A 13,047-nucleotide genomic window follows, 5' to 3' on the forward strand; every position below is an offset into this window, starting at 1 on the left:
AGAAGAAGAAAGAAAGAAAGAGAGAAAGAAAGAAAGAAAGACAGGAGGGACTCAGAGCTCGGGGCGCCCCCCACCCACCCTGGCTACCTTCCCGGCCTCCCTGCTTGAACCCCACCCCCGGGCGCCTGCCCCTCCCCCGGCCCTGCCCCTCCCCCGCGCCCCGCCTCCAGCGGCGCCCCAACCGACTTATAAAACCGGGGTGTCTGGGGCCCACGGACGGCGCGCCCCTGTGACTTCTGCACCCCGAAAAGAAGAAGGTTCTCTGCCGGGGTCCCCAGCGTTGCAGCTCGTGCCAAGCTCATCTCCCCCCCAAAAAAAGGAGATCCACTCGGAGACCCCCAAAGATGCGCTGTGCGCCCACTGTCGGGGCCGCGCTGCTGCTGTGTGCCACCACCGCGGGGCTGCTGAGCGCCCAGGGGCGCCCCCCGCACCCCGACACCCCGCCTCGCTTCGCGTCCTGGGACGAGGTGAACGTGCTGGCCCACGGGCTCCTGCAGCTCGGCCACGGGCTCCGAGACCACGTGGAGCGCACCCGCCGGCAGCTGGGCGCCCTGGAGCGCAGGCTGGACGCCTGGGGGGACCCCCACGGGAGCCCCGAAGCCCCCCCGGATGCCCTCCGCAGTCTGCAGGTCAGTGCGCCCCCGGGGTGCCCCTGGAGCTGGGGGGCTGGGGGCTCCACTCACTCTGTCCCCAAGGCGCGCCTTTGCTGGCTTGGAGAGGTGAGAAGGCCGGTGGGTGGGCTGCGGGGGGGGGGGGGGGGTGCTGGGAGGCAGAAAGTTTTTTTTGGGGGGGGTGGGAGTCTCCCCAGACTCAGTCCAGCTGGATGGAGTAAGTGCCCCCCCTATTTCCTTGGTCCCCCTGGTGTGCCTTTGGGATCTTGGAGAGGTGGGAAGGCTGGTGGGTGGGTGGGCGTGGGCTTTGAAAGGAGGGTCTCACCAGGGTCTAATCCCCTCCCTCTATGTCTCCTTTCCCGTTTCCTCTCTCCCCAGGCTCAGCCGGGTGGAGCAAGTGGGAGGGGGTTGGGGGAGGGATAAGGGTCTTTGATGATGAGCCTTGGAGAGGTGGGAAGGCAGGAGAGGGGACTGGTTGGGGGCTGGGGGGCAGTACTGACTTTAGGGTTCCCCTTAGACTCCCATTATCTCCCTGGCTTGTCTTTGGGCAATTTGAGAAGGCCAGGGGTGAGTGTGTGTGTGTGTGTGGGGTAGATAGCATAATGGTTCAGTAAAGAGACTGTCATGCCTGAGGCTCAGAAGGTTCAGTCCCCAGACCAACATCACCCAGGGCTGAGCAGGGCTCTGGTAAAAAAGGGAGTCCGGTGGTATAGGTAGCACAAAGCCAAGGACCGGCATAAGGATCCCGGTTCCAGCCCCCGGCTCCCCACCTGCAGGGAAGTCGCTTCACTGGTGGTGAAGCAGGTCTGCAGGTGTCTGTCTTTCTCTCCCCCTCTCTGTCTTCCCCCACCTCTCTCCATTTCTCTCTGTCCTATCCAACAACAACGACAACAATAATAACTACCAAAAAAAGGGCAACAAAAGAGAATACATAAATAAATATTTTTAAGGGGGGGGTTGGGCCACCTGGTTGAGCACACACATTATACTGCTCAACTGCCTCCCCCATCCCCACCTGTAGGGGGAAAGCTTCAGGAGTGGTAAAACAGGGCTGTATGTGTCTCTCTGTCTCTCTCTCTCTCTCCCTCCCTCCCCTCTTGATTTCTGGCTCTCTGTAAAGAAGAAGGAATTAGGATTAGGAGGCTGATGGGTGGGGGCTTGTGGAGGCTAGGATGCAGAAGGCTTGGTGGGGGGAAGGATCTTACTAGGGTCTCTCCTCTCTCCCCAGACTCAGCCAGATGGAGCAAGCAGCCTTGGGTGGCGTGGGGGTCCCCCACTTCCTCGGCCTCCCCTGGCGTGACTTTTGAAAAAATTTTTATTTATTTTCCCTTTTGTTGCTTTTCATTGTTGTTGTAGTTATTATTGTTGTTATTGATGTCATCGTTGTTGAATAGGACAGAGAGACATGGAGAGAGGAGGGGGAGAGAAAGACAGACACCTGCAGACCTGCTTCACCGCCTGTGAAGTGACTCCCCTGCAGGTGGGGAGCTGGGGGCTCGAACCAAGATCCTTGCGCAGGTCCTTGCACTCTTAACCCGCTTGGAGATGGATGGTTGGCTGGCCCAGTGGCCAGCAGGGAGACAGAAAAGGCTTGGGCGGTGTGTGTTGTGGTGGTGGGGTTTCAGGGGGGTCTCACAAGGATCTAATCTGTCCCCTTCCCTGCCCCCAGACTCAGCTCAAGGCTCAGAGCAGCCGCATCGAGCAGCTGTTTCAGAAAATGTTGGAACAGCAGCGCCACTTGGAGAAACAACACCTGAGAATACAAAAACTACAAACCAAGGTGTTTGGAGGGTTGCCCCCCACCACCTCCCCAAACTTCACCCCCGGGACATGGTTGGTGTTCTAGGAATGGAAGAGCCCAGCCCACTTCGGGGAGTTTGGGGGCTGACAGCTGGAGCCCTGCCAGAGCTGACACCCTCTCTGTTCTCTTCTCTCTGTCTCTCTGTGGTCTGGCTGAAGGTGGGTCTCTTGGCTCCCGTGCATGTGGACCCCGGCCTAGAACCCCAGCCGGCCAGACAGAAGCGTCTCCCCAAGATGACCCAGTCCAGTGGCTTGGCTCACAATGCCAGCAGCCTGCATGGTGAGTGACCAGCCCTCTGCCCCTCCTCCATCAGGTTAACCCAATCCCCCACTTCCCAGCTCCCCCTCCTCACCCCACCCCCCATACACACACCTCTGGGAGCCCCTGGTTTAGATTCCATTGTACCCAGCTGGGCCATCCGCTAGCCCAGTGTGTGCATGTGTGGTGTGTGGGGGGGCTTCTCCCTAAGAGGGGAGAAGGCACAGCGGTCAGAGACTCCCCCCTTTCTGAAGGCCAGAGTGGCTGTCTTTCCCCACGTGATTCCCCTTCCACTCCTGGGAATGGAGGGGTTTGATGTCTCTCTCCAATTCAAATTCTAGGAAGGAAAGTGTGTGTGTGTGGGGGGGGGGCGGGATTAAGGCAGGGGAGAGCCACACACACACACAGATCTTGCTGGCCAGATCCATCCATCCATCTCTCCATCTATCCATCCCTTCTTCTCCAAAGCCCTGCTCAGCTATGGCTAATGGTGGTGCTGGGGATAAAACCCGGGGCCTTCCCAGAGCCTCAGGCAGGAGAGTCTTTTTCTTAGAAATATATTTTTTGGGAGTTGGGCGGTAGCACAGCGGGCTAAGCGCAGGTGGCGTAAAGCTTGCAAGGACTGGCATAAGGAATATCTTTCTTACTTAATGAGAGAGATAGATAATGGATAGATAGATAAATAGATGGATGGATAGAGATAGACAGGTAGAAAAAAGACAGAGAGCCCTGCTCAGCTCTGGCTGATGATGGTGCTAGGAGATTGAACTTGAGACTTTGGAGCCTCAGGCATGAGGACCTTTTTGCAGAATCATTATGCTAGCTACCCTCTGCAGGACTCTTGCAATTTCTTACAAAACCCAAGGCTCCCAGCAGCGACCACACTGAGGGTCTTTCTTTTTTTTCTTGATCTGCCCGACCCCCGCCACCCCCCCCCCAGAAAAAAATTCTGACTCTGAGTTATCCTTTTGACTTGCCTGCATCCAACTGGGCCAAAGATGGGGTTCCCCGCTTAACACAAACACTCACACCCACACCCTGCCCTCTGTTTAGTTGGGCTGGTCACTGGCATCTCTCCAAAGACCTCTAATCTTGAGGGCTCCTCCCTCCTAAAAATAAACCGAGACCCCCTCCCCCTTTGTTATTACCCCAGCCCCAGCACAGGGAGGGTCTTGGAATGAGGTGTTTGTGGGGTGCAGTCAGCCTGTTGGCGCATAAGCTGCTGGGCAGGGCAGGGCAGGACAGGGCAGGGCAGGGCTGGGCAGGGCTGGGCAGGACTGGGCAGGACTGGGTGGGGAGGCCCAGGGTTAGCTGGGGGACTCCCAGGCTCCAACATCTTCCCCCCCCCCCCCCTGCCAAGTAGGGGAAGGTTCAGGGTAGGACAGAAAGACAAACAGCTGGTTCAGATAAAAGCCACGTGGGCTGGCTGGCCCGGTGCCCCGGCCTCCTTGGACTGGAGCAGAAAGTAGGGGAAAGGGGACCCGCCTGAGGGGGGGTGCTACCCCCAAAGTGACTCCAGTTTACCGCCCTCCAATTCCCCCCTCCACCCCCGCGCCGCGCGGGGCGACCTTTCCCCTACTTTCCCAGCTGGGCAGGGGGCGTGGTCACCCGCCGTCTAGGGCCGCCTGCCCCGCCTCTCCCCTCTGTCCCTCCCTCTCGCATTCCCTCCTTCTGGCTAATCTGGGACCCCAGGCCCAGCCCCTCAGTCCACTGCTTTGTTTAGTCTTCATTTCTTCTTCTTTCTTTCTTCCTTGCTTCCTCCCTCCCTCCCTCCCTCTGTTCCTCTCTTTCTTTCTCTCTCTCTCTCTCTTTTTTTTTACCAGAGTCCTGCTCAGCTCTGGCTGATGGTGGTGCAGGGGATTGAACCTGGGACTTTAGAGCCTCAAGCAGGAGAGTCTCTTTGCTGAACCATGATGCTATCTACCCTGCGACCGGTTTCACTTTTTTGTTTTATTTGTTTAATTACTTTTATTTAACAATTGGATAGAGACAGCCAGAAATCAAGAGGGAAGGGGAGACAGAGAGGGAGAGACAGAGAGACACCTGCAGCCCTGCTTCACCACTCACTGAGCTTCCCCCTGCAGGTAGGGACCGGGGGCTTGAACCTGGGTCTTTGCATGTTGTAACATGTGCTTTCAACCAGGTGTGTCACCACCTGGCCCCCCACTTTTTTTGTTTTACAGCGTAGTTATTTCTTAGATAGGTGGGGAGAGAGAGGATGAGAATGTTGGGGAGATATCTTCAGGGTGATGCCAAAACATTTTCATGCCTAAGGCACCTAGGGTCTCATTGGCGCATCTGGTTAAGTGCTCACATTACAGTGTGTGCACAAGGACCCGGGTTCAAGCCCCTGGTCCCCACCTGCAGGGGGAAAGCTTCACGTGTGGTGAAGCAGGGCTGCAGGTGTCTCTCTCTCTTTTTCACATTTTTATTTATTTACTTATTTTTGGATAAACGCAGAGATAAATTGAAAGAGGAGGAGGCAATGAGAGAGAGAGAGACAGACAGACAGACAAAGTCTCAAGTTCAGTCCCCAGCACCACCATCAGCCGGAGCTGAGCGGGGCTCTGGTTAAAAAGAGGAAAAGGGGGAGTCCGGCAGTAGCACAGCGGGTTAAGTGCAGGTGGTGCAAAGCGCAAGGATGGGCGTAAGGATCCCGGTTCGAGCCCCCGGCTCCCCACCTGCAGGGGAGTCACTTCCCAGGTGGTGAAGCAGGTCTGCAGGTGTCTGTCTTTCTCTCCCCCTCTCTGTCTTCCCCTCCTCTCTCCATTTCTCTCTGTCCTATCCAACAGTGATGATATCAATAATAACTACAATAAAACAACAGAGGCAACAAAAAGGAAAAAATATTTATTTATTTCCTTTTGTTGCCCTTGTTGTTTTACTGTTGTAGTTATTATTGTTGTTGTTGTTGTTGTCCTTGTTGTTGGATAGGACAGAGAGAAATGGAGAGAGAAGAGGAAGACGGGGGTGGGGAGAGAAAGACAGACACCTGCAGACCTGCTTCACCGCCGTGAAACGACCTCCCTGCAGGTGGGGAGCCGGGGGCTCGAACCGGGATCAGGATCCTTACACCGGTCCTTGCATTTTGTGCCACGAGCGCTTAACCTCCTGCACTACTGCCCAGCTCCCTAAAAGTATTTTTTAAATCATGCTTTGTTTTGGGGCTGGGCGGTGGCACACCTGGCTAAGTGCTCACAACGCACATGTTAGAGTGCTCTAGGACTCAGGTTCGAACGCCTGGCCCCCACCTGCAAGGGGAAAGCTTCACCGAGTGGTGGAGCAGGGCTGTAGATGTCTGTCTCCCTTCTCCTTCTTTCTCAGTTTCTGTCTCTAATCCATAAATAAGTTCATTTTAAAAACAAACTAAATAATATATATATTTTTAATAAAGAGTTAAAGAGCATGACACGGAGAGTCGGTCAGCAGCGCAGCGGGTTAAGCGCACGTGGTGCAAAGCGCAAGGACCGGCGTAAGGATCCCGGTTCGAGCCCCGGCTCCCCACCTGCAGGGGGGTCGTTTCACGGAGGTGAAGCAGGTCTGCAGGTGTCTGTCTTTCTCTCCCCTCTCTGTCTTCCCCTCCTCTCTCCCTTTCTCTCTGTCCTATCCAACAACAATAATAACCACAACATTGATAATACAACAAGGGCAACAACTGGGGGGATAGCCTCCCAAAGCACAAGGACCGGTGTAAGGATCCCAGTTCGAGCCCCCGGCTCCCCACCAGCAGGGGAGTCGCTTCCCAGGCGGTGAAGCAGGTCTGCAGGTGTCTGTCTTTCTCTCCCCCTCTCTGTCTTCTTCTCCTCTCTCCATTACTCTCTGTCCTATCCAACAACGATGACATCAGTAACAACAATAATAAAACAAGCGTAACAAAAGGGAATAAGTAAATATTTTTTTAAAAAATAGCCTCCAGGAGCAGTGAATTCCTGGTGCAGGCACTGAGCCCCAGCAATAACCCTGGAGGCAAATAAAGGACAAAAAAAAAAAAAAAAAACACATGGCGGTTCCCATCGGAGCCTACTCAACTAGACAGTCCCTGTGGTCAGGGGGTGCCCGCAGTTTCAAGAAGCCTAGGATTGGGGTGGATGAGAGTGGGTACTAGGGCTAGTCTAGGGGTGCTTTGTAGCTGGGAGATTCCAGGCAAGGGGTGGGGCATCATGATTCAGGGTGACCCCCTGGCCTCCAAGTCCTCTTCTGCCCATGGCCTGAGCCCACCCTCCTCGGGCTGCCTCTTGGTTCTACTCTTAACCTACTCCCCCCCCCCATCTGACCCCTCTCCCCTCTCCTCTACAGAGTTGCCCAGGGACTGCCAAGCCCTCTTCGAAGCTGGGGAGCGGCAGAGTGGCCTTTTCCAGATCCAGCCTCCGGGGTCCCCACCCTTCCTGGTTAACTGCAAGATGACTGAAGGTAGGCCCACCACCAGGCACCCCCCCTTGGCTTCTCAGTGTCCTGCCTTCCATGGGGGATGGGGTACGGGCCTCTCCAGTCTCTCTGGTGGGAGCCAGCATCCTGCTTCCTGTGTGGGGCGACGTTAGATGAGAATTGCTTGGCGTTGGGCAGTGGTGGCTTGACTTTGGTAGTGTTGGCTGATTTTCTGTGATGATGCTTTGACCTTGGAAGTGGTCAGTTGACGGTGGGTGAGGATGGGTTGACTTTGGGAGAGTGGAGTTGACTTGGATGAGGGTAGGTTGACCTTGGGCTAGTGTGGGTTGACTGTGGCCAATGGTGGATGACTTAGATGAGGGTTGGTTGAACTTGGATGGTGGTGGGTGACTTGAGTGAGGGTTGGTTGACCCAGGTGAGGTTAGGTTGACCTTGGGAGTGTAGGGTTGACTTCAGTGAGGGTGAGTTGACTTTCAGAGAGTGAGGTTGACTTGAGTCAGGGTGGGTTTACCTTGGCCAGTGATGAACTGACCTTGGGTGATGGTGGGGTTGACTTGACTGAAAGTGAATTGACCTTGGGCACTGATTAGTTGGTTGTGGATGAGGATAAACTGTGGGTGAGGGTGGATTGGCCTTGGGCTAGAGAGGGAGGAGTTTAGGAGGATGGAGTTGATTTGAGTCAGGGTGTGTTGACCTTGCCCAATGGTGGGTTGCCCTGGATGTTGACCTTGAGATGGGTATATTGGCCTTCAGCAAGGATGGGTTGACCTTAGATAAATCTGATTGGGATGACCTTGCATTTGCCATCACAGACGGGGGCTGGACGGTGATTCAGAGACGCCAGGATGGCTCGGTGGACTTTAATCAGTCTTGGGAGGCCTACAAGGCTGGCTTCGGAGACCCTCAAGGTGGGTACTGCTGGGAACCAGAGATCAGGGATGGGACAAGGAGGTGGACTGAGGGCTGCCCATCTCTGGGGCCAATTCCCCACCCACTGATCTCTACCCTCCTACCCTGCCCCTCTGTAGGCGAGTTCTGGCTGGGCCTGGAGAAGGTGCACAGCATCATGGGAGACCAGGGAAGTCGGCTCTCCATTCAACTGCAGGACTGGGAAGGCAATGCCCAGAGCCTCCAATTCCCCGTGTATCTAGGGGGCGAGGACACGGGCTACAGCGTGCAGCTCACCGCACCCGTGGCCAGAATTCTGGGGGTCCCTATCCTCTCCCCCGGGGGCCTCTCCCTGCCCTTCTCCACCTGGGACCAAGATCATGACCTCCATAGGGACAAGAACTGTGCCAAGAACCTTTCTGGTGAGCCAGGGTGGGGGTGTCCCCCAATTCCTGGGCCTGAAGGGTTCCCCTGGCCACTCCATTCTAGCCTGCTTTCTGCTCCCAGTTCCATCCACTTGTGTTCGGCCTCTCTACTCTGGTTTATTTTCATGTATTGTATTGTATTTTACTTTCTCAGCTTTTTATAACAAAATTATTTATTTTAATGCCTTCTTTTTTATTTATTTTTTGTTATTAGAGACAGAGAGAAATTGAGAGAGAAGGGGGAGACAGAGAGGAAGAGAGACAGAGAGACACCTGCAGACCTGCTTCACCGCCTGTGAAGCGACTCCCCTGCAGGTGGGGAGCCGGGGGCTTGAACCGGGGTCCTAACTGGTCCTTGCACTTTGTGCCACGTGCACTACCACCCAATTCCCTGCTTTTTTTTCCCCCTAATCTTTTTTTACTAGGTAGGACGGAGAGATTGAGAGGAGGGGGAGCTAGAGAGGAGGAGAGAAAGAGAGAAGCTTCCCTTTCTGCATGTGGGGATCTGGGGCTTGAACCTGGATCCTTGCACACTAAAATGTGCTTAACCAGGTGCGCCACAGCCTGGCCCTTTCTTTTCTTCTTTTTTTGTTTCTCCCTGTTGTTCTTTTTCTTTTCTTTTTTTCTTTTTCTTTTTCTCCTCCAGGGTTATTGCCGGGGCTCGGTGCCTGCACCACAAATCCACTGCTCCTGGAGACCATTTTTTTCCCTTTAGCTACCCTGGTTCCTTTCACCATTGTTGTGGTTATTATTATTGTTGTTATTGATGTCCTTGTTGTTGGATAGGACAGAGAGAAATGGAGAGAGGAGGGGGAGACAGAGAGGGGGAGAGACAGACAGACACCTGCAGACCTGCTTCACCGCCCGTGAAGCGACTCCCCTGCAGGTGGGGAGCCCGGGGCTCGAACTGGGATTCTTCCTCCAGTCCTTGTGCTTTGCACCACGTGCGCTTAACCCACTGAGCTACCCGCCTGACCCCGGTTTGTTTGTTTTTTTTCTTTTTTAAAAAAACTTTATCTTTTATTGACGGATTGAGTAGAGACTGCCAGAAATCGAGAGGGAAGGGGTAAAGGGGTAAATAGGGAGGGAGAGAGACAGAGAGACCCCTGCAGCCCTGCTTCACCACTCGCAAAGCTTTCCCCCTGCAGGTGGGGACCTGGGGAGGGGTGCTTAGAACCTGGGTCTTTGCGCCTTGCCACATGTGCGCTCAACCAGGTGCGCCACCGTTCGGCCTCTGGCGCTGACGTTCTGGGTGTCGGTGGGAGGGCAGGGAGACACCCCCACTGCGTCCTGTCCTAAGGAACCTTACCCTCAGAACCCCACTGGAGAGTCTCCTTCAGTTCTCTGACCCCCGACCTTGTCCCCTTTCTCCAGGTGGTTGGTGGTTTGGTGGTACCTGCAGTCACTCCAACCTCAATGGCCAGTACTTCCGCTCCGTCCCCAGACAGAGGCAGCAGAGGAAGAAAGGAATCTTCTGGAAGACCTGGCGAGGCCGGTACTACCCACTACAGGCCACCACCATGCTGATCCAACCCGCCATCGGGGTGGGGGCGTCGGATACCGCCTCCTAGCCTCCACCCGCCAGGGGCCTGGTCGAAGGTCCCAGAGGAGAGTGACGTCGCCAAAGGCCCGTTTTATTTCCTTGTGTTTGTGGCCACTCCCTGCCCATGGCCAGGGGGTCCGGACCAGAGGCCAGCTGGAGCCCCAAGGACAAAGAAGTGGCACTGCGGCTGCTGGGGGGGCCCCGTGTGGAGTTGGGGAGCCCCGAAGTGTGGGACCCAGAAGCGCGTTGAGCCCCAGAGGCTCACCCATTCCCATTCGATTTCCCATCATCCAAGGAGCTGGGTGGGGCACTGAGGGACCATGGTGAGGGGGTGGGCACAGCCCTGCCCTCCCAGAGCAGATTCAGTCACATTGACTGTGGGGGGGGAGGGGGACTTGGGCAGCTGGTGGTGGTGGTGGTGGTGGGGGCTTGTCCCAATGGTGCTGGCCCTGCCTGGTGGCTCGCAGCTGGAGCCTTGGGCGGGACTCGGAGGATTCCTGGAATAAAAACAAAAAACAAAACAAACAAACAAACAAAAAAACGAGGTCGGAATGTTCTGTCTTGGTCCTCCTTCTTCCTCGTGCGGTTTCGAAGTCCACTGGAACACGTGCCCAGGGTGGAGGGGGACTGCATTTGGGCGGTTTGAGGACATGGTGTGTGGGGGGGCCTGCCTGTCACCTCCCACAGGAGAAGGTGGTTCATTTTGGGCCTCTCTCTCTGTTGATTCCTACGCCCCACCCCCAAACTGCTGCTCAGCTCTGGCTGCTGGTGGTGCTGGGGATGGAACCTGGGACCTCAGAGCCTCAGGCGGGAGAGTCTCTTTGCAGAACCACTGTGCTAACCCCCGGCAGCCCCTTGATTGCATTTCCCTTCCCTATCTTGTTTTATGTTTATTTATTTTTCCTTTTGTTACCCTTGCTTTTTTTAATTGTTGTTGTCATTATTATTGTTGTCGTTGTTGGATAGGATAGAGAGAAATGGAGAGAGGAGGGGAAGACAGAGAAGGAGAGAAAAAGACAGACACCTGCAGACCTGCTTCACCGCCTGGGAAGCGACTCCCCTGCAGGTGGGGAGCCGAGGGCTCGAACTGGGATCCTTACGCCGGTCCTTGTGTTTCGTGCCACGTGTGCTTAACCTGCTGTGCTACCGCCGACTCCCTTTATTATTTATTTTTATCAGAGTCCTGCTCTGCTCTGGCTTGATGGCGGTGCGGGGGCTTGAACCTGGGACCTCAGAGGCTCAGACAGGATTGTCTTTCTGCAGAACCATCAAGCTGTCCCCCCTGCCTGAACACCGAACTTGCCTGCCTCAAGTTCCCCGTTTGATCCCCGGCACTGGCTGCCTTTCTGTGCCCTTGTGAGATTCTCTCTCTTTCATGCAATAAATTTTTATTGCTAGTATTATTAGATAGGGCGGAGAGAATGAGAGGGGAGGAGGGGATAGGGAGTGAGACAAGGAGACACTTGCAGCTATGCTCCGCCGCCTATGAGGCCTCCCCCCTGCGGGTGGGGAGCAGGGACTTGAACCCCGGTCCTGAGAGTGGTAATGTGCAGGCAACATAGTGTGAGTCACGCAGGCATGGGAAAAGGGAGAGACAAAGTTGAAAACTTCTGGAGGAAGTGGGAGACAGCATCATGGTTCTGTAAAAAGAATTTCCTTCCTGAGCCCCTAATGCTCATGTTGTAAGACCCAGAACCACTGTCAGCCAGAGCTGAGCAGTGCTCTGATTAAAATAATAATAATAATAAAGCCCAAGGACCAGCATAAGGATCCCGGTTCAAGCCCCTGGTCCCCACCTGCAGGGGGAAAGTTTTGCAAGTGGTGAAGCAGGGCTGCGGGTGTCTGTCTCTCTCCCTCTCTATCACCCTCTTCCTCTTGATTTCTCGCTGTCTCTATCCAGTACATAAATAAAGATAATAAAAAAAAATTACAAAGAAAAAGAATCTTGAATTTTTTTATATATTTTTTTGTAATTTTATTTTCCCTTTTGTTGCCCTTTTTTTAAAATTGTCAATGTAGTTATTATTACTGTTGTTACTGATGTCGTCGTTGTTGGGTAGGACAGAGAGAAATGGAGAGAGGAGGGGAAGACAGAGAGGGGGAGAGAAAGACAGACACCTGCAGACCTGCTTCACCGCCTGGGAAGCGACTCCCCTGCAGGTGGGGAGCCGGGGGCTCGAACCGGGATCCTTACGCCGGTCCCTGCGCTTCGCGCCACCTGCGCTTAACCCGCTGCGCCACCGCCCGACTCCCTTGAATTTTTTTTTTAAATGTCAAATTAAAATAATAAACAGGACCGGGGAAACAGCAGAATAGTTCTGCCAAAGACTCTCTCCTGCCTGGGGCTCTGAGGTCCCAGGTTCGATCCCTAGCACCACCATCAGCCAGAGATGAGCTGGGCTCTGTTTTCTTTCTTTTCCTTCTCTCTCTCTTTCTACCTACCTATCTATCCATCCATCATCTATCTCCTTCATTAGATAAATAATATATTCCTAACATAAAGTCACTCCTGCCTGAAGATCTGAGGTCCCAGGTTCGATCCCCAGCACCACCATCGGCCGGAGCTCAGTAGGGCTCTGGTTTCTTTCTTTCTTTCCTTCCCTCCTTTCTTTCTAACCCATCCATCCATCATCTATCTCCTTTATTAAATAAATAATATATTCCTAAGAAAAAGACTCTCTCCTGCCCGAGGCTCTGAGGTCCCAGGTTCCATCCCCAGCACCACCATCAGCCAGAGCTGAGCAGGGCTCTGGTCTCTGTCTCTCTCTCTCTATCGATCTAATAGTAAAAAAAAAAGAAAAGAAAAGAAAAAAACCAAAATGTAAATATTAAGAATATACGTTATCAGCAGGTGGATGGTTCATTGAGTGAACGCGCTGGGAAACTGACCTCTCTCATCCTGCAAAGTGGCCACAAGGGGTATTTGCTCCCGGTGATACCCAGGGGGAAACTGGGGCAGAGCGCCGGTGCCTCCCCCCTTGTCATTCCTTGGGGGGGAGGGGCGACCTGGGACCCTTGACCTATGACGTCACCGGGACGTTACCACCCACCCCCACCCCCGGGTCCCATCACCTGGACGTAGTCCCCCTAGTTTCCTTCCAGGACAGGGCCACCGGTCCTCGGGTTGGGTTTTTC

The 13,047-nt window shown here is 54.5% G+C and overlaps 1 protein-coding gene across 2 annotated transcripts; it reads left to right on the top strand.

Annotated features, from left to right (window-relative positions):
* The first annotated feature begins 301 nt into the window (after positions 1–301).
* Positions 302–10,295, top strand: ANGPTL4 (angiopoietin like 4). Of its 2 annotated transcripts, none has more exons than XM_007537240.3 (7): positions 302–629; positions 2,281–2,391; positions 2,571–2,691; positions 6,967–7,080; positions 7,869–7,964; positions 8,085–8,366; positions 9,744–10,295. In XM_007537240.3, exons 1-7 carry the CDS (start codon positions 345–347, stop codon positions 9,938–9,940), a joined length of 1,206 nt encoding a protein of 401 aa, XP_007537302.1. In that variant the 5' UTR covers positions 302–344; the 3' UTR covers positions 9,941–10,295. The 2 variants fall into 2 exon arrangements, with proteins under 2 accessions (XP_007537302.1, XP_060037586.1); XM_060181603.1 differs by lacking the exon at positions 302–629 and adding an exon at positions 1,743–1,907.
* Positions 10,296–13,047: the final 2,752 nt, after the last annotated feature.

The sequence above is a fragment of the Erinaceus europaeus genome, chromosome 23 (assembly GCF_950295315.1).
Source record: "Erinaceus europaeus chromosome 23, mEriEur2.1, whole genome shotgun sequence".
Taxonomy (NCBI): domain Eukaryota; kingdom Metazoa; phylum Chordata; class Mammalia; order Eulipotyphla; family Erinaceidae; genus Erinaceus; species Erinaceus europaeus.

Excerpts from the sequence above, each read along its gene's own strand:
- ANGPTL4 (XM_007537240.3), top strand. The coding sequence starts at position 345 with ATGCGCTGTGCGCCCACTGTCGGGGCCGCGCTGCTGCTGTGTGCCACC. Across the intron at positions 2,392-2,570 it reads TACAAAAACTACAAACCAAG|GTGGGTCTCTTGGCTCCCGT; the intron begins GTGTTTGGAGGG and ends GTCTGGCTGAAG. Across the intron at positions 7,081-7,868 it reads TAACTGCAAGATGACTGAAG|ACGGGGGCTGGACGGTGATT; the intron begins GTAGGCCCACCA and ends TTGCCATCACAG.